Genomic DNA, 27,515 nt, shown 5'->3' on the forward strand with positions numbered 1-27,515 from the left:
CGATTGAAAGCACTAATATACATACATATATACATATATTAGTGCTGTCAAACTATTAATCGCATCCGAAATAAAAGTTCTTGTTTACATAATATATGTGTGTGTACTGTGTATATTTATTATGTATATATAAAGACATACACATACAGCATATATTTAGAAAATATTTACATGTATTTATGTGTATATATTTATATTCATATAAATTATATCATATATAAACATATTTAATATATAAACGTAACATATTTTTCTTAAATATAGACATGCATGTGTGTGTATTTATGTATACATAATAAATATACACAGTACACACATACTAATCATTCTAATGACTTTTTATGGCAATGTTTTATTAATGAATTCCCTTTTTTTAGTTCAATTGTGGCAGTAAAATATGCTCCTATGTTTTAATGTAGTGCACCACTCACATTTTTAAAAAGCTACTTCAAGCATGACTCGATGAAAGAAAAATCATGTAATGGTAGTAGAGTACTGTGGGTGAAGGTCATGTGAAAGTGTAAATAATGAATGATAGGAATGATAATAGCATGTTCACTGTACTCCCTTCTGTGGCCTGATGTCTGCAGGAGGCCGTGTGTTCCGTTTAAGCCCAAACGGAGAGGCAGTCTCACGCTCCCCGGTCCTGCTGACTGAGCCCATCTGTGCTCCACCAGAGCCAGAACACTAAGGGCTATTGCTTGTACATCAGCCAAAGAGAAAATCTGTGTATATTAAGGTTCACATGTAGATCACTAGAACTCTAACAGGGAGTTAAATCACCCAAAGCCCTAGAACGACTGTTAAGCAAATTTGCCTGGGCCTTTGTAAATATTTATGTACAAATGTGAATCTTGATTGGTCCAGTATGGTAATCTACAGCCTGTGGTCATCGTTTGCTTCTTTTAATCTGGGTGTAAACACATCGGAAGGGTGTTTTGAGACCAAACTGTCTGTGAATGCAGCATTTTTCTCTCCGTTTCTCTCTCTCTCTGCGTAGATGTTTGAATGGATCGGACACAATAAAGAGCTGTTCCTGCAGACGCACACAGACATTGGCGTGAGCTACCAGCATGCAGCAGACCTGCAGACCCAGCATGACCACTTTGCTATGAACTCTATGGTACGACGGAGGAATGCTACAAGAACACCCCGGATACACTCACACTGGACAAAATTGAACAGCTTTTGTGTCTTCCTGTTGCTAGTTTAATGGGATCATCTTCTGCCATCCTGTTTCTCTCTTTTCAGAATGCGTATGTCAATATCTCGCGTATCGTCTCAGTGGCGACGCGACTCTGTGAGGCGGGTCATTATGCTGCTGCTCAGATACAGCAGATCTCTGGTCAGCTGGATCAGGACTGGAAGATCTTTGCCTCGGCGCTGGAGGAGCGCAGTGCTATCTTGGCCATGTCCTCTGTGTTCCACCAGAAATCTGAACAGGTGACACATTAAGTTTTTTTTTTAAATTATTATTATTATTATTATTTTTTGAATCCCATGAAGCTTACCCATTTTATTCCAATTTTTAATGTTGAGCTTTGATCGTTTAAAAAGAACCATGTTTTGCACATTTATAATACCTTTTTTATCTTTAATCTATTGAAATCTATTGCATTATCTATTTATCATCATTTGGAGCCTTTGTCATGAGTGACATTTTCCACTATATGTGACCCTGGAGCACAAAAGCAGTCATAAGTAGCACAGGTATATTTGTAGCAATAGCCAACAATACATTGTATGGGTCAAAATTATTCATTTTTCTTTTATGCCAAAAATCATTAGGATATCAAGTAAAGACCATATTCCATGAAGATATTTTGTAAATTTCCTACCGTAAATTCATCAAAACTTCATTTTGAATTAGTAATATGCATTGCTAAGGACTTCATTTGGACAACTTTAAAAGCGATTTTCTTAATATGCAGATTTTTTTGCACCCTCAGATTGCAGATTTTCAAATAGTTGTATCTCAGCCAAATACTGTCATATCCTAGCAAACCATACATCAATGGAAAGCTTATTTATTCAGCTTTCAGGTGATGTATAACTCTCAATTTAAAAAAAATTAACCCTTATGACTGGTTTTGTGGTCCATGGTCACATATGTGATCTTTTTTGTCAATTATCATCTTTTCTTTGAAAATTAAAAATAATATAAAATGTAAATTTTGTGTCTATGTTCATTAAATGAAAAGATTTCAGTTTAAAAGTAAGTTTTTTTTTTTTTTTAAATGTAATGGTGGTCATTTTAATTTCATTTAATGTTATTACTTTTAATTTATATATTTTTAATTTATATTTATATTTATATAAATCATAATTTTAATACATGTAATATTAATGTTTTATTTTATTTTATTTTTTATTATTTTGTTTGATTTTACAGTATGTGTAGTGGTGCAAAGAATTGCTCAGACAAGAATGTGATTATGATTTTTTATTAACAATGTGAAGTCAACAATTTAGTCTGAAGTCTGAAGAAATTTGGCCTCAGTTTAATTTGATTCAGATTGATTCAGTTATTTTGGTTTCATTACAATTTACATTGTAATATTGTAATCAGTGTGTATTATTTAAAGAACACATTAAATTTTAATTGTCAGATTGGTGCATTGTGATGCATCATTTCAATTTTACACACCCAGTGTTATTATTTCACCCTGAGTATTTCTATGCTGTAAAACTGTTTTGGGAGGTAACCTAAAAAAGTGCTTTGTGTGGTTTTACTTAAGTGAAAAATATGATTTATTATAGCTGATTCGTACTATGACTGCATTAGACTACCAAGAAAAGCAATTATTTAATCAGATTTAGCACCTCACTATAACAGCTGCCTGTTACCACTTTTTATAATCCAACCACTGTTTACCTACTGATGTTATATTTCCCAACTACTTTGGTTCCTTGATTCATTTGATCCATTTTTTTTTTTTTTTTATAATTCTGAATTTCCTTTATATGCAACTGTGCTTCAAGCAGTTTCAGTCTGTTTCTTCATTAATAACTCCTTTGTCTAAATGTGCACACATAGCTTCTTCATGCCTTTGATTTATGACCCCAATTTGTATGATCCTCAGCAACTCTGTTTAATTATGTCTGAGCTTGTTTTTAATGAGTGTGTACAACTGTGCACCTCTGTCCTCTCTGGTTTTATTACATGGACCTTTTATGCTGTAAAGTTTAAGAGGGTGTTCTCTCTGTTAGTTTCTGTCCAGCATGGAGGGATGGGTGAAGTCATGCGGTGAGGGCGGCTTGCCGACAGCGACGCAAGAACTTGATATGGCCATTCACAACCACCAGAATCTGTACGAGCAGATCACCACAGCATATACAGAGGTGAGCATTTGAGGAGCTGCTCTATTTAGTACACTCTTTAACATGAAATGTAGCCTACAAAGCTTTGTGCTGGAAATTTAGCATTACATCACTTGCTCACTAATGGATCCTCTGCAGTGAATGGGTGCCGTCAGAATGAGAGTCCAAACAGCTGATAAAGACATCACAATAATCCACAAGTAATCCACACGACTCCAGTACATCAATTAACATCTTGTGAAATGAAATGCTGCATGTTTGTAAGAAACAAATGTATCATTAAAGTGTTTCAACATTAAACCGTAACTTTAAACCTTGCAGATGCACAATTTTTCACTTCTAATGTGAGAGTAAATTTTCAACAAATTAAATTTTTTTTGGTGAACTATTCCTTTAAAACACTTGCCCTTTTTAGTTCACAAACAAATGACTGTCATGTACTGTATTTTCATTTACAATAAACAATACTTCAAAAATGCAATTAGCAACTAATGTGCCATTAGTCAAATCTTTTGTACACTTGAACTCTTGAGTATTATATTCCTTCTGGTTATTGACTAATTTTGAGTCAGACATGACCAATTTAATGTTGTTAACCAGAGACTCGCTCCTAATGATTCACTGAATCAGTGAGTTGACTCAAGTTGGATCAGTCCCATTCACAAATGAATCACAATAAGTGAAACAATTCTACAGATTCATTGAAAAGAATCAAAAGAATAATTTGTTCAAGAACTGGACATGTGTCATGTGTCTCAGAGGATGTCTCGATTTCTTTAGTTCGAAATAATGAGAAACAATATGTCTTTGTGAAATGAGCGTAAAGGTATAAAAACTATAAAGATAACTATAACGTTAACCAACAGATGATAATGTTCTGTTTATTATAAGCACACTCTGCAGTTACTGTATGTTATCTGTATGTTAAATGTTCAAGTGGATTCTGATTGGCTGTCATTGTATCATTCATCAGCTGAAAATAATTACAACAATTTCGTATCGCTGTCATTATAGAAATGGTCGTAGTGTGAACTTCCCTATTCTGATAGAATTAGAATGATTATTCTAACTTTATCTTTGTGATTATCATTATAGTTATTGTCCTTGGTGTGAATGGGCCTTTAAAAAGAAAGATATAATGTAGTAATTGGTACTCTAAAACACAGTTACCTGAAGTAACAAAGTACAGAGTAAAAATACCTTGTTACAGTGTCCACCACTGACTAACGAATGTTATATTTCTAACTGCAGGTCAGTCAGAAAGGAAAGACACTACTGGATGTGTTGCAGAGGCCTCAGCCTCCGGCTGACTCCGGGTCTCTGACGGCAGGGGCCGACTACGGTCAGGCGGTGAGGGGGGTTCTGGATGTGGTCCATGAGGTGGTTCATCAGTATCGCAGACTGGAGAGTCTCCTGCAACACCGCAAGCTCCGTCTGCATCAGAGACTTCAGCTGTGTGTGTTTCAACAAGATGTGCAGCAGGTAAATAAATACATTATGTAAATCATGTATAGAACCACTCAGATATGCATGCAACCCTGCATGCAATATACCCACAGAATTCAACATCTGACGAATGTGACCCCAGCCTCTCAACCTTTCAGCAGCTGTTTTTAGATCCTTGCGTGTAACAATGTTTCTCCTATGGCAGAACAAATATCAAGTGCAGAGAGCATTAGAGGAAGTGACAAGGAAGTGACATGGACTCTGACTCATAGAGTTGACTGAAATTGCCTCAGCGTCCTCAAGGGACAGCAGTATTGTGCTTGGCCTCTAGTCAATACCTCCAACAATACACTCTACTTCCTGAGGCCGTCGCCTTCAGGGGCTTTTTGTTGTAACTTCACCGGTTCTCTGTCAGGACTGTGTTGTTTCTTTGATGTGACTGGATCCTTTCCAGGTCCTCTTTAGACAGAAACAAGGCCTACTCGAGCACTGAACTTGTGCAGTGAACTAAAGAACTTTGACTTCTAACTGACAAAGTTTGTTGAACCTTCAAAAATCCAAAACTGTTTAAGCTCTGACTTGCTCTTATGATGTGTAAAATGTTTTATATAGGAAAGAAACATCACAAATTAGAAACACACTTTACTATTAAAAAAGTACTTATTATGGAAATATTATACTTTAAAATAATATGCATAAGTGCAAATTGAATGTAATGTTTTTGAACACTTAATTGCATGTTGAAAATGAAATGAAATCAATGAAAATGTGTTGCAGTTTAAATTTATATTAAATGCAATTAGTTGAACTTAAGAGTGCTTTTTGACATAAATTCGATATAAATTCGACTCGGTTCATCCAAAAATGAAAATTATGTCATCATTTACTTTCCCTTAAGCGGTTCCAAACCTGAATGAGTTTCTTTCTTCTGCTGAACACAAAAGAAGATATTTTGAAGAATGTGGGTAACCAGACAGTTGCTGTCTTCCATAGTTCCAACATTATTCAAAATAACTTATTTTATGTTCCATTGAAGAAAGAAACTCATACAAGTTTGGAACAACTTGAGGTTGAGTAAATAATGACAGAATTTTCATCTTTGATTGAACTATACCTTTAAGTACATCTTGATATATCATAATTACTTCTATTATCTTTGAAATATGATTAAAGCATTCAAATATATTTATAATTGTAAATTTTAGTAATGAACATGAAGTTTGTTACATTTAAAATGTATTAACTTTATATTAACTAAAACATTTAATTTGCCTATATTACTAAGGGCACTTTTTACATGTGTGTGTGTGTTTGTGTGTGTGTGTGTATGTATATATATATATATATATATATAATACAAATAAGCACACTTCTTTTCACAAGGGAAGATTTGGAGAGATCTTACTGTAAACTTTTAATCTGGAATATTCCTTTGAATTTTAAATAGACTATCCAGTGTTGATGTGTGTGTATGTATGTGTGTGTGCAGGTCTTGGACTGGATTGAAAACCATGGTGAGGCATTCCTCAGTAAACACACAGGAGTTGGGAAGTCTGTACACAGAGCAAGGGCACTACAAAAACGGCATGATGACTTCCAGGAGGTGGCACAGGTTGGAACTGAATCGATTTATGTTGTGTTTGTGTGTGTATTTTATGCTTGATGAGAGAGGAGCAAATGAGCAGTTGCAGTGATATCATTCATCATACTATTGAGTTTCCTGTTAATATTCAAGGAAGATATTTTTTATGTATTTCTCTCTCTCACTTGCTTTCTTTCTCTTTCGCTCCAGAACACTTATACTAATGCGGATAAGCTTTTGGAGGCAGCGGAGCAGCTGGCTCAGACGGGAGAGTGTGATCCAGAAGAGATTTACGCTGCCGCCCATCACCTGGAGGTCAGAGTTCAGGAGTTTGTGCGGAGGGTGGAGCAGAGGAAACTACTGCTGGATATCTCAGTGTCTTTTCACACCCACACTAAAGAGGTATTGCACACGCACACACACACACGCGCACACACACACACACACACACACACACACACACTAAACAGAGCTTCCCAAATAGTTTTACCAGTTTTGACTGATCTCTGCTCATGCGTGAGAGATTTTGTTAGTAGCTCTTAACTCCACTTACTGACTGACAGCACAAATTAAAAACTAAACTGAATGGACAAAGACAACATAATGAGATTCAAACAACCTCTTATCAGACCAGTATTTCTAACTGTAAAGTAGTAGACAAATCCTTACAGCACTCTTGCAACATTCCAAAAAGCTTCCTAGAACACTCTAGCAACACCGTAGCGACACCCTAACAATGACCTAGAAACTACCCAGAATACATTAGCAACAGCCTATCAATCAACTAGCAACACACTATCAACCACCACAGTGACACCCTGACAATTGCCTTCCAACGACACAGCAATGCTCTAACAAGTACCCAGAACACCTTAGCAGCTGTTACCGTATGGATCCATTCAGAATTACTAAACCATTAGTCTCAGCCTCAGATGTCACGCCCATAGAACTTTGGCTAAACGTCTGATGCATATGGCACACTTATCTGGAAACACTTCAGGAGTGTCGAAGTCGTTGTCAGATTGGTTGAATTATACAGGATTTCCGGGAGACGTGTGTTGCGTTCCACCTGGAAACAAAGACGGCGTGACGCCAAACCCCCTGACGAAAGAAGAAAGCCGTTGTGTTTAGAACTGACGACGAGTGCTTATCAGGGTCATCTAAACACTGGATTTTCAAAAGTATGTGAAATATTTAAAGTTCGCGGCATAGAATCTTTAAAATACGTCCGAGAGTTTTACACACCGGTCTGTTATTGTGGCGACATTTCCACACCCCGAAACGTGACGCCAATGAAAGCTGCCATCTATTCCAGACCTTCAGCCGTCAGTCTGAAGGTCTGGCTACACGAAACTACTAAAACACACTACCCTCAATCACACTTTTTAGCCAGCATCCATTATAGAAAAAAACTCTTAAAAATTTTGACAACTACTCAAATATATTGAAATTTGTTCATGCAGAATATGATGTTATAGCAATCAGTGCACATCATATTTGTTTGCATAATAACAGACTCACACATACCTAATATATGACTCCTGTATGTTACTGTAATTGTATTTACCTTTGCCTCATCCATCAAAACTTTACTAGTGTCACGCCCTGGACTGTTTTGTTGTGTTTTTGCTCCCCATGTTTTCCCTGTGACCCAGTTTCCCCCTCACGTTGATTGTTGATTCCAAGTGTGTCTCGTCTTCCTCCCTGATTGTCCTGTGTATTTAAGGTCTTGTCCTTTCAGTTAGTTTTGTCGGTTCTTGAATGTCTTCCTTGCCTGTGCTCTGTGTTACCCTGTTGGATATTAAAGACTCTCGTTTTGTGAATTCCTCGTATCCTCGTCTCCGTGCTTCCTGGTATAGTGACAGAAGAACCGACCGAAACCGTTACCTCTGTGTGTGTTCCCTCCGTTTTTGTTTCTGTTTTTTCTTCAGTGTTTTATTTCCATTGTGTTACCCATGGACCCCCTCCTTCGCCCTGAATATCTCCTCCTCCTGCTGGAGCAGGGGGAGAAATCGCTTGAGGGCCACACCAGACTGTTTCTGGTCCTCGCAAGCCTCACCACCTACCCGGACAACGCGCTCTGTGTGTACTATGACGATAGTTTTAACATTGCGTGCAGAGCGCCGTCGTCCGAGGATGGCCCTCGAGCAAATTTCTCCGCCTTTGTGGAGTGGACTCTGGCAAGAAACAGATCTCCGTTTCCCATCTGTTCACTGCCGACCCAGTGCCCAGCCCACCATCTCCCCGCTGCGCGGAGCACATTCCTGAGCCCACCACTGACAGAGAGCCAGAGCCCACCGGGACCGATGAGCCATCGCCGCACGGAGCGACAGTGCTGAGGATCGCCACGGAGCCAGAGCCGCTGATGACGTCAGTCAAGGTGTGTGAGCCAGCAACAACGTCCGCCACGGGGGAGAATACCGCATACAGTGAGAGCGCGGAGAGGAGCTCTGCCCCCTGCACCGCGGCTGAGGGTGAGCTGAGTATGGCGCGTGGACTGTGCCACAGGGAGGGCTACTGTTTCACCGTTTGGCCCAGGGAGGGCCACAGTCCAGCCCTTCTTCGTCTACTTCACCTCCGCTGGTCCCGTCCAGCTCCGCTCCTCCAGAGCAACCTCCAGTGCCCGCTCCCCATAAGCGTCCTCCAGAGCCCGCACCTCCAAAGCGCCCTCCAGTGCCTGCTCCCGTTCCTGAGTTCAGCCCTGGAAGCCCGGAGGCTCACAAATGCCCACCCTCCCACCCGCTCCTGCCTCCTCGACCGCTGTCATCTGGCAGCCCCTCTGCTCGCCCTCAGCCCCCTATCTGTACGGTGCGAGCCCTATGGGACTGCCATCCTCCAGCGTCGCCGGGGCTGGAGTATCCCTCACCTCCGTCTCCAGCTTCCGAGCCCCGGACTCCGCCTTGGCCCGTCGACCCGTCGGCTCCATCATGGCTCCTAGCTTCCTCCTCTCCGCCGTGGCCCATCTGTCCACTGGCTCCGCCAGGCTCCCTCGTTCCTCCAGCTCTGCCTTGGTCTGGAGTTGACCATCCTGCGCCTCGGGACTCCACTCCTCCGGTTGCACCTCGTCCCTTCGTCCCTCCATCTCCGTCAGGCTCCTCCATCCCCTCGGCTCCTCCTCAGTCCTCTGTCACTCCGGCTCCACCGGCCCCCCGCCTTCGTCTCGGTCGACGGGGCCATCTGCTCCACCTTGGGCCACCAGATCCTCCACGTCACCCTTGCTCTTCGACTCTTCGGCTCTCCGTCTCCGTCTCGGGCTCCGCCGCCATTGGTCGACCCCTGGAGTCAGTGGCCATTCCTCCTCCATGGCTCCTCCTGTTCCAGCTCCCTCCTGTCTCCTCCCTCCTTCGTCACCTCCCTGGACTCTGTCTGCCTGCTCCCTTGCCCTGCCCGGGGAGTAATGTCACGCCCCTGGACTGTTGTGTTGTGTTTTTGCTCCCCATGTGTTCCCTGTGACCCAGTTTCTCCCTCATGTTGATTGTTGATTTGATTCCAGGTGTGTCTCGTCTTCCTCCCTGATTGTCCTGTGTATTTAAGGTCTTGTCCTTTCAGTTAGTTTTGTTGGTTCTTGAATGTCTTCCTTGCCTGTGCTCTGTGTTACCCTGGTGGATATTAACCCTCTGGGGTCTGAGGGTGTTTTGGGGCCCCGGAGAAGTTTTGACATGCCCTGACATTTGTGCTTTTTTCAGTTGCTTATAAACATTTTAATGGCTAAAGTCTAAAAACACTGTATTCAGCACAAACTGGGCTACAATAATATGTGAGCAGCATGTACGTACATGATTGTGTTTTTGACATAAAAGACAACGTTTATGCGTGGTTAGACAAAAACTAAAATTTTAAAGTAACTGAAATAAGGCCATAAAACACATACAGAACATTTGTTCACAAGACTTTTGAGAACTGGATCTTGTAGCCTAGAATATTTGCTTCAAAATGATCTGAAAATAATCTAACTCACTCATTCAGAGAAAACAATATATTGATTTAAATTTTCTAAGTCACTTTTTGAGTGGAAAGGGTCTATGCGAGAGGGCGTGAACTATCCTGGATAATGCTGTGACTGACACCTGAGAAGACAAAGGCCCGCATAATAAGCTCCATAATGAGCCATTCAGTCAGGTGTGTGACTCAGAGGGAAGAGTTACAAGAAAGAATGTGAGGAAAAAAGAAATGTGTATACATATAACTATCACATAAAATAACTTGAGATTCACTTGCGAGTGTAGTTAAACAGTTTATTAGGAACAAACAAACAAATAAACAACAGAAGAGTCAAGACATCGTGGGTGCAATATCCAAAATATCCAAAACAGTGGCAGGAAACTGGAACCCAGGAAAACGGGAGACAGCAGAAACTGCAAGACTCTTGTTTTGTGAATTCCTCGTCTCCTCGTCTCCGTGCTTCCTGGCGCGACAGTGGTTTGCTTTATCCAGCTGAGAGATGTAATTTGTGCATCATGCTCATGCAGTGGTTGGGTGTTTTGAGCTGCTGTTCAGTCTGTATTACACACAGCGTGATGAGAAACTGCTTGGGTTTCTCTGAAACAGCTTATGAGAGAGATCATGCTTTAAAGCCAAATACACAATGAAATTAATAATTTACTAAAATCTGGATGTGAGTAACTATTCTCTCCACCATCTCTGTCTGTCTTAGCTGTGGTCATGGATGGAGGACTTGCAGAAGACTCTTGTGGAGCCGGTGGTGAACTCTGAGTCTGTGGATGCTGTTCAGGAGCTGATCAGACAGTTTCAGCAGCAGCAGAGCAGCACTCTGGATGCCACACTCAATGTCATCAAAGAAGGGGAAGAGCTCATTCAGCACCTGCGGTGAGGTTTACAGCTCGCTCCTATTGTACGGTATTTGATCATAACCAGTGGTGGGCGAAGTACACAAATCAAGTATTTGAGTACTTGATAGCCATACGTGAGTACCTGCTCTTATACAATAGTAAAAGTAATAGATACTCCTTTCGAATTTTACTCGAGTAAAAGTACAAAAGTATTAGATTTTTAATATACTTATAAAATTAAATAGTATTAAAATTAAATGCTTTGTTCAATTTGTAATTTATTTTTAACTTGTGTACATTTATATTTAATAATTTTATAGTATTAAATATAAATGTATAGTATTAAATATATAATATACTATATATATATATATATATATATATATATATAAATAGTAGTATTTTATATAATCCCACCGCTCAAAATACCTGGGGGAGGGGGTGCTTGTTATATACAATCAAAACATTAAATATATTAAATATGAGTTTAAGTTACTGATAGCCTTCTGCATTGAGTGAAAAAGTGTGTGTTGACAAACAATATACTGTAAAAACAGATGCCGCATAGGGCAAAATGTATACAATTATTAGAATAACGCTATGCGAAACACTAGTTTTCATTTACAATAATAAATCCCAAAGTTTGGTATTATTAATTCTTTTTCTCGCTATTAGTTGTGCACATACTCAGACTTGTGAATTTACTGAATTGTTAACTAGAGACTCGCTCTGACTGGATCATTTAAATCAGTGAGCTGTTGACTCAAGAACAGCTGCAATCCGATCAGTTCAATTGGCGTACAAATCGTTCAGTGCGATTTGCGGAACAATTGAACAGTTTCATCGAAAAGACCCAATATGATACTTGCAACAGCCTTGAAAATGTAACAAACTAGTGAAGAACAGGATTTAGATCCAAATCTGTTAACCACAAGGCCACAACTCCAACCATTTTCAGTTTGCAGATCAATTTTAATAATATTCTTTTCAGATTAGGTCTGAACAAGTCCTTTCATGTTATGTCATGCTGATAGACTGGTTCTGAATTAACATGGCCTCTATTGATATTGATTTGCTCTTGGATGTGTTGGCGTGGGTTTGTGTTCGTTCAAACAGGGACTCAGCGTTGGCCTGTAATAAGCTGCCTCATGCCAGCTCCTTGGCTCATATCGAGGGCGTTCTTCAGCAGTTGGATGAGGCTCAGGCTCATATGGAGGAGGTTTTCCACGAGCGCAGGATCAAACTGGACATCTTCCTGCAGCTCCGTATCTTTGAACAATACGCCTTGGAGGTGTGTGTGTGTTTGTGTGTGTGTTTGTGTGTTTGATGGCCTGATCCCAAGTCATTATCAGCGTAACTTTATTTGAACAGTTGTGCTTCTGTGCTGTCTGTGTTTGCATATCTGCATGTTTGTGTATTATGTAAAATGTATTGTTTTGAGTAGCGTTGTTTGTTTTACTGTATACACTTTATCTCATAGTCCATCCCCAAATTCTGCCATCATCTGAGTGGCTTACATTCTTCTGTGGAACAGTAGATTTGAATTGTTGAAGAATATTCTTCCTACTCTTTTCAATATGATGAAAGTGAATTAAGACGAGGGCTGTCAAACTTTAAAAAAATACTAAAAACGCAAAAGAAATATGAAAAGTGGTTCATATGACTCATGCACTATATTTCAAGTCTTCTAAAGCCATACATGCTTTGTGTGATGGACAAATCAGCATTTAGGTTTTTATCAGCTGATTATCCTCGCCTCCAGTTATTAATATTAACATTTTGAATTTGCTTTTATTTTTATATTTGTAAATTATTTTTAATTATTATTATAATTATTATTTAAGTTTTAATAATTTTGTTATGTGCTTTTGTCATTTTTATTACTTTTTGGGTTTTTATATTTCTATTTAGCTTCAGTATATTTTTATTTTAATTTTTATTTAAATTTAGCAGCATTTCCTCTTTGATTTTTATTTATTTTATTTGTTTTATACCTATTACTTTATAGAGAAAACATTTTAATTTTTTTTTTTTTTTATTTACTGATAACAGCACTGCTCCAGTGAGCTGTAAAGCACTGAAACCAGATTGTTGAATGAATGAGTTGAACTGGATCAGTCTGATTTATGAGTAAATCATTGAAAAGATCAGACTCAAAAGAATGATTAGTTCACAAATTGGGCATCATGGATGTCAAGATTTCTGGCAATTAGTGACTTAAATTCTGGTTACTGATCTCACACACCAGGAAACATATTGCTTCAAACTACTTTTATGATTCTTTAACGGTGCTCTTTGCATCCTTTTTCCATTATATTGCAAAGATTTTGTTTATTTTATCAATATGAATGTAAACTGGTAATATACTGTATGATGTCTGTTTCATAGGTGATGGGTGAGCTGGATGCATGGAAACAGGATCTGATGCGACAGGCGTCTGATTTCAACACAGAAGAACTCACGCTGGCTGAACAGAGATTACACAGACACACTGAGCGCAAACTCGCCATGAACAACATGACCTACGAGGTTATACAGCAGGGACAGGATCTTCACCAGTACATCATGGAGGTCCAGGCTTCAGGTGAGGAGCTGGTCAGAGATGTAGAGACAGAGTGAAGGACACAGGAAGAGCGCGCGAGAGAGTAATAGCTTCATTCTACAGTTGTAGGGTTCTGCTGAATCAGTGTGTTAATGATTTTGGTGTTTGTTGGCAGTTGTTGCTGTGTGGTATCACTATTTGTGTTTGCTTTCACGCTTGGTTTTTCCGATGTTCATTTTGCATTTGTCGGGTCATAGAATATTTGAGCAGTGTGGCATAATTTCCTCCAACAAACCGTGATATAATCTGGGTGCTTGATCAGAAGCAGGTTCCATGACAACGAGATACATTTTTATTGAGTGAATTAAATGATTAATGACTCAAATGATTAGGAATTAATATATCAAATATATCAATATTTATGGATGTCTCTAGATAATGTAAAGACATTGCTGTGGCAGATTATGGAAAACCATTGAATAGACATCACAAAAAATGACTTAAGGAGTCAAATCAATTGTTTGTTTTATATCCATGCAATTGAACATAAGCCTATCGCAAGCACACAGTCCACAGCAATCCATATCTGTCAGCGGTAGACAAAAGGCCCTTCACACAGAACACGTTCTTCTGTGCCTTTCACAACGTCCATGTGTTCTGTTCTCTATAAATGTGTATTACTGAGCCGCATTGCTTGTGGATTTCCACAAACATGAATTTGGTGAAGCATGATGATATATACTAGGGCCTGTAAATGAGTAAAGGCAAAAGATATTTTAGTATTATTTATATGCTATATAGTATTATAATTATATAAAATATGTAATTAATTAATTCATTAATAAATAAATAAATTTGCATTATCTATTTTTTTTTGAGTTTTCATTTAAATTCTAGTCATTTTAATTTTAGTGAAAACTTTTTCATAGTTTTTGTTTTTTTAAATATTTCTATTTAGCATATTGTTTTAATCTAAAAAAATAATCTAATGAATTTAGATGTATTGACAGACTGTTTACTGCAAGTCAGAGGTGGCATGAATGCATTTACACTGCAATTACAATTGCATAAATAATTCCGTGAGATTAATGGAGTTTTAATAAGGTTTTAAAGAAATAGTTCACCCAAAAATGAAAATTCTTTCATCATCTACTCATCTTCATGTCATTTCAGCAGTGTAGTAACTAGTTACTCGTAATGGAATTATGTAATTTAATTACACAATAAATGTAACTGTAATCTGTTATATAATTAAATTACAGTTACTTATGAAAATGTTAACAGTTACAAAGGAGGTTACATTGAATATTTTCACACACACAGATTTGATTGATTTCTTTCCCAAATTGCACTGACTGCTCCATATAAATATAAGACACCAATGTTTCAGGAATTTAGGACACAGTAGGGCAAATGCTTATTCGATAACTGTTTTATTTCCTATTTGGGTTTATGTAAATGCTTTATTTTTAAGATTGTTTTTTAACTGTTTTTTCCAAGGCATTGTTAGCTGCTAGTGTCATAGCTATGCAAAGATTTGATCTCAAAAACAGTATCATAGCTATTTTAAATCTGTATTTACGATCTTAAAGTAAAAAAAGGTGTTGAAGTTTGATTTTGTGGTGGCTGTGTTTTAAAAGTACTTTTTTATAATCTTAATTCAAGTGATGAAGGATTTTGTAAACCTGACAGTAATCAGTCTTGAATCCTCCAGTATGGTTAACCCATGTTTTAAAATGATTAACAGTTGAAAACATTCATTAGAAATGTAATCAGTTACTTTAATTTAATTAAGTAATTGAAAAAAGTTACACTACTTATTACATTTTAAATAGGGTAACTAGAAATCTGTTATCTATTACATCTATTACATTATGTCATACAAGTTTTATATTAATATTAATATTTATAATATATATTTAAGATTTAATTTAATTTCATTGCTGTTCTTTTTTCCCTGTCCATTTTTATTTGTGCAAATGCCAGTGTGCTTCTTTTTTAATATCAGTGCCACGTCTCTCACACCATGTGATGAAAACGTTGTTTATTTTTTACTGACTAACCCTTCAGATTTCATCTTGTTGGGGTTAATGTGAATATTCAACATCCAACATCCGACTTAACAGCGTTTGTGATTCTTCTGTTTATTGGGTCAGTAAGACGGCTCGCTAATGTCTGCTGCAGCGTCCAGTGAGAGATGAAAAGAACGCAGGAGAGATGATGAATTAGTGTTCAGTGGAGAGATAAAAGAGTGTGAATCAGTCATCGCTTCACTCCTCCGTGCTCTGTTGCATTTTATTGACAGTTACCATGGACACAACAGCAAAAACCTGCTACCCACATTATGGGCTGTCTTAGATACGTGTGATGAAAGACGAAGAGAGAGAAGCGGAGGATTGGGTGGGAAAGATAAGGATGGAAAATGTGTGCATGACAGCCTGTGAAGGTGAAATGGATTGGAAGGAGCGGAGAGAAGACAGAGCTCCGTACGGCTCTGGGATCTCTCATACTATTAACTCTGTATGCAGGGGTGAGGTTGCTATGGAAACCCCCCCTTTACATCCCATATACCGAGGTTTCCATGGTGACGGGGCCTTCGCTTGTCACTTTGGGGTTGCCTCGGAGGCTCGGGATACTGCAGAGGCCATCCTGTCACTCACACATCACGTTCCCATTGGAACCGACTCCTGCGGCCCACTGTGAGGCTGTATCATTGGAGACAGGAAGCTGAGAATAAGCGGGGTGATGTAACAGTTAGTAGAAGGAGGTTAAAACGCCCTGTGTTGTACCTGCAGAGAGTCTCTGTCTCTGGTATGCTGGTTGTCTGTCATGCGCTAATGCAGTTACAGACACGCGAAGGCATGTATGATGGATGCCGCTCGGCTGGAACATTTCATCACACGCTCACCTGTCTGACATGTTCCCCGCTCACATGCCATCATAACTGCTCACTGAGATCACAGTGGAGACGGAGACCTTCAGAGGAGGTTCACAGCATAGCGCCCCCTGCTGAACACAGGAGAGAAAACTCACTGTGATAATCTATAGTCATTTTAAACAGTTTTAGTTCTTCTTTTATTGTCTGATCGTAACCTTACACTAACACTTACATGTAAACTGTGTGATTCTTTTGATGTTAAAATATTTCCTTGTATCTTATCTTGACATACAGAGTTATACACTATTGGTCAAAATTTGGGAATAATTCCGATTTTTTAATGTTGTTTAAAGAAGCCGCTTATGCTGACCATGGCTGTATTTATTTGATCAAAAACAGAATAAAAGCTGTTTTTAATATATTTTAAAATGACATTTATTCCTTTGATGCAAAGCTGAATTTTCAAGATCATTACTCCAGTCTTCAGTGCATGATCCTTCAGAAATCATTGTAATATGCTGATTTGGTGCTCAAGAAACATTTCTTATTCATATAAATTTTAAAAATGGATTTTTTTTTTTTTACTCTATATCTTTATGGAAACCATGATAACACGACCAAGACTTAAAGACTTTTCTAATATTACAAAAGATTTATATTTCAAATAAATACTATTCGTTTAAATATCTGATTTCTGAAGGATCTTTGACACTGAATACTGGAGTAATGATGCTGAAAACTTAGCTTTGCATAAATTGCATTTTGAAATATATTAAAATGGAAAACAGTTATTTAAATATACACTATTTCTAAATATCATTGTATTCTTGATCAAATATAGGCTCTTTATCTCTTTATCTTTAGCAATTCTTTCAAAAACATGAAACATGAATCATAATTATTTCAAATTTTTGTTTGAAAATTTAAAATTTAAAGTTCAACTATATTTATTTGTTGGTTTATTCTGCCAAAACAGTGTAAACACTACATCTCTTTGGCAGAAAACATTAATTGGTTGAGCATCCCGGCAGCTCAACCAATGGTCTGTCATGACATGTTTGGGTAGGGACTGTTTGACTAACACATGGCCAACAGAGGAATTGTTCAGGAAACCTGTTTGAAATCTATAATTGTTTTTGCCATTTTATTTTCTGATACTAGTGGCACAGAAATTACAGCACGTTTAAATTGCATGCCTAATTTTATGTGTTTGTTCATTTGTATTTTGCAAATGGGGCTAATCTCTGAAATTAGGACATGGTGCTGATTGAACTTGTGTATCCATTACTAGTATCGCTAAAATTGCCTGCAACATTTTTTTGTCAGTCTGTAAAAGAAATATGGGACAAGTATAGCACATTTCAAGTAAAGTATTTCATGAAAATAAGCTGATTTTGGATATGATAAAATGAAATGATAATTTACAAAAAAAACATTTGTATAGCATGATATTTCATAAAAATGGCATCATTTGTTTCTATATGGTTCTTAGATTTATATATTTTATCTATACAGTAAAACTGATATACTCAGGCAGCGTATTTGTGTAAATGTGTATATGCTGATATTTATTTTATTCTTAAAATCTGTGTATGTTTTTCAGGTGTGGAAATCACTGGAGAAAAAGACGTTGACTTGGCGGCAAAAGTTCAAGAGCTGCTGGAGTTCTTGAATGAAAAACAGCATGAGCTAGAAGTGAGCGCAGAACACACACACAAACGTCTGGAGCAGTGCCTTCAGCTACGACACCTGCAGGCCGAGGTCAAACAGGTGTGTGTTTAAAATCAATTGCTACATCTCAGCTCATGGTCACATTTAGGGACCCCTAATTTACACTCATCATAATGTCGTGAGGAACACCTGACTCCTATATTCAGGAAAATAGCTTGTGCTCTGCTACAAGATTCTGACTGATGCCATTAGCCTTGAGTACAAGTGCCCAGCTAATTGCTTTTATCTTTGACACTTTGAGCACACACACACACTGTCGCTCATATATCCAGAGCAGTGCGTGGGTGCAGACTTGCAGCCCTGCATTTCAGAAAAATGAATCACTCAATTCACTTGCACTATTTCATAGACAGCACTGCTTTTTCTTATTGGCAGTGCTGTCACCTCGGGATTTCTCAGCTTTATCTTGGTTCTTTAATTAGTTGTATTGTATCTTGTTTCTATATGTACTTTTTTTGTAAATCAGTTTGGTTAGAAAATGAATGTAAATGTAGGCAGTGTGTTACATAACGTGGGAGGGGGAATCCCTTCAGCTCAGCTTTAATGTTTCTGCATGCTTAATGCACATTTTACGGATTCTTAAGATGTGGAACGAAATGTTTGAAGTAGAGATGATTACTATAATGTTTATTAAGCAACTGCATTATTTCATCTAATGACCTCAGAACATGAATAAATATTTAATGTAAATTAGGGAAAACTGGCAGTAGTTAAAATATTTGTTTATATATTGTATACTTGACAAACTACTATTATGCAAGTTATTTTAATATATTTTACAATTTAATTTATTTCTGTGATGGAAAATTTGAATTTTCAGAAGCTTTAAACAATCATTCTAATATGCCGAAGTACATATATATATATATATATATACTGTATATATATATATTACCATTATTGTAATTTTTGTCGACAGTGATGAGAATTCAATAGATGGAGCTGAAAATCAGTTTGGAACCATCATACAATCTAAATTTATAGTTGAATGCTAGATTTGCCATTATTAATTATTTGACATGGCACATTATTTCTGTAACTGACAGTGTTGAGACATTGAGTTACAGCAAGGAAAAGCACATTTCTCAAATTTTGTCAGAAAATGAAAAATACAGGAGGCTGCACCAAAACGTAAATGAATACCTCTGAATGTTAACAGATTAATCCAAAATAATTTATTGAGTTAAATTTTTCACCTCTGTTGCCTGTTTTGTCACATGCCGCTGTGTGTGTGCATTTGTATGTGTTGATCTGTGCAGGTGCTGGGTTGGATCCGCAACGGTGAATCCATGCTCACGGCGAGCACAACGAATGCAGGTTCCCTATCTGAAGCGGAACAACTTCAGAGAGAGCATGAACAATTTCAGCTTGCCATCGAGGTACACACATTTTTTCCTTAATAGCTTCTGCAGGGGGCAGCTTCTGAAGGCTGCGGTATGCTGCAATATGAAGATTAATATTAAATATTAAACCTTGTTTACACCATTATCTGCAATTAGGAAATTATTTTAGGCTTATATCAAACAGATCTTTAGGGGGTGTTAGAGAAACATCATCCCTTTTGTTGTTATCTGTCATAAACAGAAGATAAATTTGTCTATAGGTTATAAAGCCCCCCCTTTATTATATTCATCAAAGAGATGGAATACAAAACAGCTGAGTTGAATTAAAAAAAACAAAACAATCACTCAGCAAATTTATGAGCAGCAAGAATCACATTAGCCTGAAATGAGGACTGAGTTTTAATTCAGCAAATTGCTGTGTATAATTCTCGACTAACGACAGCCTCTCTAAATCAAAGGAAGTCAGTGCTATCTGCCAAAATCTCCCTTCCGCCAAATATATGTTTTAATCATCTACAGCAGCGTTTCTCTAACTTTTCAGGCCAAGTACCACTTTTCATCAAATCAGATCATCCAAGTACACCAAAACAAATGTGTGAATCAGGCCGCTAGTTTTATTCATCCAGCATGTGCTCTTGTGAAAGCATCAGGCTGTGCTTCACCGCTGATTGTTTTGGCTTTGAACGGCAGGACGTCTAACTGATTGTGTCTTAATTGCTCCTTTAAGGAGCCCCTCCGTGACCTCACCCGCCTCTCATGTGGTCCTTGTGTGCTGGCAGTTAACAAACTTAATTTAAGCACACCTCAAGAATTAAAAGGAGCCACTTTTCTCTGCTGTCCACAGTCTCTTCTCCATGCCGACTCCCTGCAGCGCACCCACCAGAGTGCCCTGCAGCTCCAGCAGAGGGCGGAGCTGATGTTGCAGGCGGGTCACTATGACCCAGACGCTGTCCGGGCCTGTGCCGAGACCGTGGCCCTGCACTGGCAGACCCTCATGCTGAAGATGGAGGACAGATTAAAGCTGGTTAATGCCTCTGTGGCCTTCTACAAAACATCTGAACAGGTGAGATGTAATAGACTATGTGATGGTTACTGTCACTGCCCACAAATACTATGGCTGTGATTGTAGTTGAGAATGTGAACTGATGACAAAGTTGCGAATTTGATTTATAGCAGTAGTTCTTAACCACTTGGACATATGCATTTGCAGTTCATGATATATATATTTTTTAGTGCCTCACACCATGAGCACTGCATTTTTAAGATGCCGTTTTTAAGTAGTTCATTTTTTTTTAAAGGAGGATTTCAAGACCCTTTTGCAGTGTACATAGAGTTCTGTCATGACAACTTTCGGAGGGATTGTCATGGTAATGTACATGACAATGTTAATGTAGTTGGTCTTGGCGGAGTATATCTGCTGCGCTGCTGCTGTGGCAGAGCAAGTACTGAGACTTGCTACTGCCAATACATTCACAACATGCTGCTGTGAGCATGTAAGAAATACTGCTGCTGCAAATATAACATGAATAACCCCCATAGCATACATGATCACCCCGTAGCAGATCTATACAGGTGGAGCTGGGGAAGGGGGAGGGTTTCTGAAGTGCGCTGCAACTGCTATCATAAGCATTAGCCAAACATTTGAATGTTGAGCAGCAAGCTCATTGGAGAGAACCAATCAGCTGTAACATGTGATGATGTCTTTATGTCATATTGAGTTAGATCTATCAGACTGCGCCATCTAGAGTTTCATGTCAGAACTTTGTATTTCACACTGTATAACCATAACTTCGAGTGAAATTTTAAGTGCAACAGAAGCTGAATATTTTATACACTACCGTTCAAAAGTTTGAGGTTAGTAAGATTTTTACAAATGTTTTAGAAAGAAGTCTTTATGCTCACCAAGGCTGCATTTATTTGATCAAAAATACAGTAAGTACAGTACTATATTGGTATAATTTAGTAAGCTAATTTGGTGCTAAAGTAGCATTTCTTATTATTGTCAATGATAAAAATTATTATGCTTCTTAATATTTTTGTGGAAACTGTGATATATTTATTTCCAGAGATTCTGATGAATAGCAAGCAGAAAAAGAAAAAGAACAGCATTTATTTGAAATATATTTTTGTAAAAATCTGAAAATTTCTACTGTCAGTTTTGATCAATGTAATGCATCCTTGCTAAATGAAACTATTTATTTCTTTAAAAAATAAATAAATCTAATTATGGGACAGTAACCATGCCCTCTTGTCCCTTAACAGAAATGTTAGGAATAAATATTGTTTCAATTTTTTTTTTTTTTTTTTAGTGGCAGAAATTTTATACATGTCCCTTTACTGTCATTACATTGTATTGTATTCTATTATTTATATTGCCATTATATCTGTAATTGTCTACACTGCTCTCTGACTGACCATTGTAAACAGTCCAGAGACTTAAGCTTTGTGATGCTGCTGTGTGTGTAACATACTGTATGTCTGTCGCAGGTATGTAATGTATTGGAGAGTCTGGAACTGGAGTACAGGAGAGAGGAAGACTGGTGTGGGGGTCATGATAAACTGGGCTCAACAGCAGAGACTGACCACGTCAGCCCTCTCATCAACAAACACCTGGAGCAGAAAGAAGCCTTTCTCAAGGTACACCTTGCTCACACACACATACATAAACACACACACACAGACTCAAACACCTGCAACAGAAGCTCATCAGCTCTCTCACCAATTTGTCCTTTTTATATTTTTAAAAAATGCATCTGCAGCAAAACAAAAAGAAATTGCCATATGTGGCCACATATGTGTCAGTTTAAATGGGTCATAGCATGGAAAAAAAATCCTTTTGAAATAAAGAAACCTTGAACAGAGTTATTAGTGTGTCTATCAATGTCACTGACCGTTTTACATCTGCACATGATGATGTCACTGTACAGTTGTTTAGATGCACTGATTCTACAAAATGTTTCATTTCTCTGGTTCCAGGCGTGTACTTTAGCACGTCGTAATGCGGAGGTCTTTCTTAAATACATCCATCGAAACAATGTGAGCATGCCTGGAGTCGCTACCCACAATCGAGCCACTGAGTCCCAAGTCAAAGGTCAGTTCAGGACTACTTAAAGCCATTATACCTGCAAAATATACAGTCTGTCTGTATGTGATTGTGCCTGAATGTTTTGTAATTGTTTATTGATCTTGTCTTGTGTCTTATGTATAGCCATTCTGAGTGAGCTGCTACAGAGGGAAAATCGTGTCCTTCATTTCTGGACTATGAAAAAAAGACGTTTAGATCAGTGCCAACAGTACGTTCTGTTTGAACGACATGCCAAACAGGTGAGTGTGAGAGCGTTATACAAGCACATTTTTTAAAGGATTCGATAATGATGGTGGTTTGGTTTGGTTTTGCCTTCCTTTGTAAAAATGAGCTGCTCTTTAGAATACATTTAAAAAGTTTTAACTTATTACAGAAATGATATACTTTAATATAAATGTTATGTTTTCTGACACATAACTGCATGTTAATTGCAATTAAATCAAAATGTATTATAGTTTAAATTTGTATTAAAAACAAAGTAGGACTTAATTACATCTTTATATGTAATTACTTCTATTGTTTTTTTTTAAAGATTAAAGTATACTGCTAAATGTATTGAGAAACATTTATGGTAAACTAAAACATTTCTATTGAAACTTTTATGTCATGTATTTAAATATATTGGTAATTACACATTTGTAATGATGACATTGCAATTTCTTAAAAAATTGTAAAATTATAATTGTGTGTTTTAGTATGTTAGTCAACAAATTAAACGTACTTCTTTAAAGTACTTCATAATGATTTAAAATGTACTTTAATGTAAAACTTTTCATTTGACTTCACAAATTGCACTTTTTAAGTGTTTATGACATTTTTTTAGTGATCTGAAATACACTAAAACTGCACATTCAGTACAATAAAGTGCACTTCTTTTTTTCAACCGAGCAACCTTTTATATTTAACTAATTAGTTATTTGTGCAGTAGAAAATATGCTAAAAATATCCAATAATGAGGTTGTAAATGAACACATGAAATGGTTTTTACATTTTTAAAACTGTGCTCTCTACACAGGCTATAGACTGGTTACAGGAGACAGGAGAATATTTTCTATCCACACACACATCACCTGGTGATACCAGCGAAAAAACTCAGGAACTACTAAAAGAGTATGAAGATTTCCGTGTGTCCGCAAAGGTAAGATCCTCAGTCATTGAGGGCAGTTATTCAAACTTTTGTCATCATATACTCACTGTCATGTTGTCTCAAGCCTTCATGTTTTTGTGGAACATGCAAGCAGAATTATTATGAAGAATATCCTGACCGTTCTTAAAAATGTATAGGTTTCAAAAGTGTTTGATCGTGTTTTGAGTAATCTATCAGTAAGCTTTGTACAAATTTAGGCAAACGCATCTATTCACTTACATATATTTCTATATATAAAGGGAACAGATGCATTTGTCTAAACCTGTATTATATGAGCTGATGTTGTTTCTTTTCTTCTAGCAAACACAGGAAAAGGTGAAGCTGTTGATCCAGCTGGCTGGTAGTCTGGTTGAGAAAGGGCATGTCCATGTGACCGAGCTCAAGAGGTGGGTTTCTACGGTGGACAGAAGGTACAGAGACTTCTCTATGCGGATGGGTCAGTACCGCTGCAGCTTGGACCGAGTGCTAGGAGTGTGTTCTGAGGTGAGCGGCTGAGAAAAGCCATCCCTTTTTAGAAAATATATCCTGCATTTATTCTTCATTTCATGCATAATTTAATATATTTATAAATCTTAATTTTTAAAAATGTGTTCTACTTTTTTTCTTTTTCTTTTTTTTTTACTGTATATAAAGGTTTCTATCCTGAGGAATCAAAACTTTTGCTTAAACACATACTGTAAATTTTAGTATTTCCTCTGAACTCTCCAATAGGACAATAAAGATCTAGAGCTGGACATTATCCCAGCCAGCTTGACCCACCCTGACCCACAGGTCAACCTCAACGATCCCGACCATGAGGTTAATGAGGAAAAGAAGAAATCTGCCAGAAAGAAAGAGTGAGTGATGAAATTAACTTCATGACTTAGAGAGATTTTAAATATGACTCAGAATCCTCATAATGTGTACCAGCTTCCTGTGCACAGGTTAAGCCGATAGTCCCAAACTAAATCACAGCATCAATAGCTTCATCTCCACACGAAATCCTTTTTAATCTAAATCATTTCCTGAGGAATTAGCTTTGTGTTATGAAGTGCTGTCTCAGGCGTTCTTTGCATTTCAATGTCTGTAATTTGCTGGGCTTTCAGTGGGGCGTCTTGGTCTCTGTGTAGGTATATTATGGCTGAGCTGCTCCAGACAGAAAGAGCTTATGTACGAGACCTACAGGAGTGTTTGGAGGTGAGAGTGTTTCTTCTATCAAAGAGAAGCTTTAGAGGTTTACTTACTGATCTCAGACAGTCATTGCTTTTGATTGCAAGATTCATCCAAGGTTGCATAGTTACATACTGTACTTTGCCTGAAATGCTGTCTGATTTAAAAGAATTGTGAACTTAGGATGAACTAACCTCCCTTGTGCAGACTTTTCTCTGGGAGATGACAAGCGGTGCTGATATCCCATCTGGAATTGCGAACAAAGAACATGTGATCTTTGGGAATATTCAGGAGATTTATGAATTCCACAACAAGTATGTTTTCAAACAAGCTTCATTATTTCCAGGTTTATGTAGTCACTTTGTCACTTTGATGGCTCTTAAAGCTGTAATTGTGATGGCCTGTGTAAGTATGTGAGTAATAAGTGATGCTTGCCAAGGAGATCTGTAATTCTTGGAGAAACCTATCTGTTAGCATTCCCATTCATCTCAATGGCAGTTGCTTTGCTGACGCATTTCTGCCATATTTGACTCAGTTTTCATCCCCGGCAGTGTTATTATAAAAGTAAAACCATTTAATTTTTGTTTTTTGTTTTTTTGTTAATTGGAATAAAGCTGAAATGAAACAAAAATAGAAATATTGAGGATGAAAAGATGAAATACTTGATGAGAAATGTTACCTTGGCAACTATAATAAAACTATGAAGGACTAATATTACTAACTTTTCTCGAAACCAATGCTATATATAAATATTTTAAAAACTAATAAAAATGCCAAAACACATAACAAATTTACTAAAATTTGAAAATAAAATACGAACTGAAAATTTCTTCATGCTGATATACTCAAAATGGCCAAATATTAGTCATTAGCAACAACAACAGCCTCATATTTTGTTCAGAAAGTGTTCAAATCTAGTTATGTTTTGCCATTATTTGTTTTTGCAGCATTTTTCTGAAAGAGCTTGAAAACTATGAGCAGCTTCCAGAAGATGTGGGCCATTGTTTTGTCACATGGGTGAGATACAGATGAATCATCGTCTTTTCCCTCAAATTTTTCTTTGTTTGGAGAACATATTGTGATTTCAGTAAGGACTAGTCATCATCATTTTACTTCGTATGAATATTTAAAAACCAATGTGTGCTGAGAGGCTGTAAAAATTGGAAATTTGCCCACGCTGTATTTTGTTAATCATTATTTAAAACTTGAAAGGTCCAAAATATAAATTCAGCTGTGAAGTATTAATGTTTAAACAGTAGCTTCTGGTACTCTGGTTCTCTGGTGAGGTTGCCCTACAACATAAATAGTGAATGTGTTTATTTTTTCCATGTACTGAAGGCTGATAAATTCCATATGTACGTCACCTACTGCAAAAACAAACCTGACTCCAGTCAGCTCATCCAGGGCCAGGCCGGAAGATTCTTTGATGTGAGGCTGCTCTTTTTTTTTTCTTTCTTCTCTCAGTTCGTTTTGGAGGTTTGTGTGGCATGGGGTTGAGATGATAGGGATGACTCAATAAGCAGACAGGGGGCGCCAGATAGCTGCTATCCTCCACCCTTACTACTCTGTTTCAAATGAATAAATTCAATTTCTATTATTAGTCAGAATTAATCTGAGAATGTTCTTGAATGTTTTTAAAAATGTGAATACACTGATGTAAAAAAAACAAAAACAAAGCAAACAAAAAAAACAGTTTACACAGGGTGATAAATAGGTCTTTTTTGAGGGCTTTAAAGGGATTTTGGGTACTCGTTTTTGGGAAAGACCAGCTAGCCAACCAGCTAAACACTGGTTTGACCAGAAAGGGAGACCAGCTAGATCAGCTGAATACAATTTTAGGCCAGAAAAGGCTGGGTTAACCTGTTTTTGTTATCATCTATCTATGCAATAAAATGTTAAATAAAATGTTATTTAATGCTGTTTCTCACAGGAGATACAGCGGAGACATGGACTGGCCAATTCGATCTCATCGTACCTGATCAAACCTGTTCAGAGAATCACCAAATACCAGCTTTTGCTGAAGGTGGAGACTCAGTGTTTTTGTTCAGTCTTTACCTGATCTGAATCAGTTTGCTGCACTAAATGGGTGTGTTTGTGTCTCTGTGTGTTTTTGTGAACAGGAGTTGCTGACGTGCTGTGAGGAAGGGAAAGGAGAAATAAAGGAGGGTTTGGAGGTGATGCTCAGTGTGCCTAAACGTGCTAATGACGCCATGCACGTCAGCATGCTGGAGGGTGAGCGATAATCACTGCAGCTGTTCTGAAAACATAACTGTGTGCAGAATAGATTTTCAAGCATTTTCTTATAATTGATGACTGTCTTGAAAACAGATGATATTTATTTGTTGTTGTTGTTGTTGTTGTTGTTTAACATCATTCATATAATCCACAATTATTCAACACAAAATTTCAAGTTTGTTTTTTAAGCCTATATACAAAGAGAATGCATTTTGCCAGATTTTAAAATATAATTTGAAAATTAAATACATTTTTTATTTGTTTTT

At 37.5% G+C, this 27,515-nt stretch overlaps 1 protein-coding gene across 3 annotated transcripts in view; it reads left to right on the top strand.

Annotated features, from left to right (window-relative positions):
* Positions 1-27,515, top strand: part of kalrnb (kalirin RhoGEF kinase b) — an 85,668-nt gene that overhangs the window by 22,576 nt on the left and 35,577 nt on the right. For all 3 annotated transcript variants that reach the window (XM_058778222.1, XM_058778223.1, XM_058778221.1), the window contains exons 6-29: positions 1,001-1,123; positions 1,252-1,443; positions 3,211-3,342; positions 4,573-4,803; positions 6,257-6,379; positions 6,560-6,751; positions 11,004-11,176; positions 12,256-12,430; positions 13,528-13,723; positions 18,163-18,329; positions 19,550-19,669; positions 20,478-20,696; positions 22,121-22,270; positions 22,610-22,724; positions 22,842-22,957; positions 23,734-23,856; positions 24,166-24,348; positions 24,577-24,701; positions 24,975-25,041; positions 25,222-25,328; positions 25,962-26,031; positions 26,353-26,442; positions 26,945-27,037; positions 27,135-27,246. In XM_058778222.1, coding sequence (XP_058634205.1) covers positions 1,001-1,123; positions 1,252-1,443; positions 3,211-3,342; positions 4,573-4,803; positions 6,257-6,379; positions 6,560-6,751; positions 11,004-11,176; positions 12,256-12,430; positions 13,528-13,723; positions 18,163-18,329; positions 19,550-19,669; positions 20,478-20,696; positions 22,121-22,270; positions 22,610-22,724; positions 22,842-22,957; positions 23,734-23,856; positions 24,166-24,348; positions 24,577-24,701; positions 24,975-25,041; positions 25,222-25,328; positions 25,962-26,031; positions 26,353-26,442; positions 26,945-27,037; positions 27,135-27,246 — 3,394 coding nt within the window. The remainder of the gene's footprint in view (positions 1-1,000; positions 1,124-1,251; positions 1,444-3,210; positions 3,343-4,572; positions 4,804-6,256; positions 6,380-6,559; positions 6,752-11,003; positions 11,177-12,255; positions 12,431-13,527; positions 13,724-18,162; positions 18,330-19,549; positions 19,670-20,477; positions 20,697-22,120; positions 22,271-22,609; positions 22,725-22,841; positions 22,958-23,733; positions 23,857-24,165; positions 24,349-24,576; positions 24,702-24,974; positions 25,042-25,221; positions 25,329-25,961; positions 26,032-26,352; positions 26,443-26,944; positions 27,038-27,134; positions 27,247-27,515) is intronic.

The sequence above is a fragment of the Onychostoma macrolepis genome, chromosome 06 (assembly GCF_012432095.1).
Source record: "Onychostoma macrolepis isolate SWU-2019 chromosome 06, ASM1243209v1, whole genome shotgun sequence".
NCBI classification, from domain to species: domain Eukaryota; kingdom Metazoa; phylum Chordata; class Actinopteri; order Cypriniformes; family Cyprinidae; genus Onychostoma; species Onychostoma macrolepis.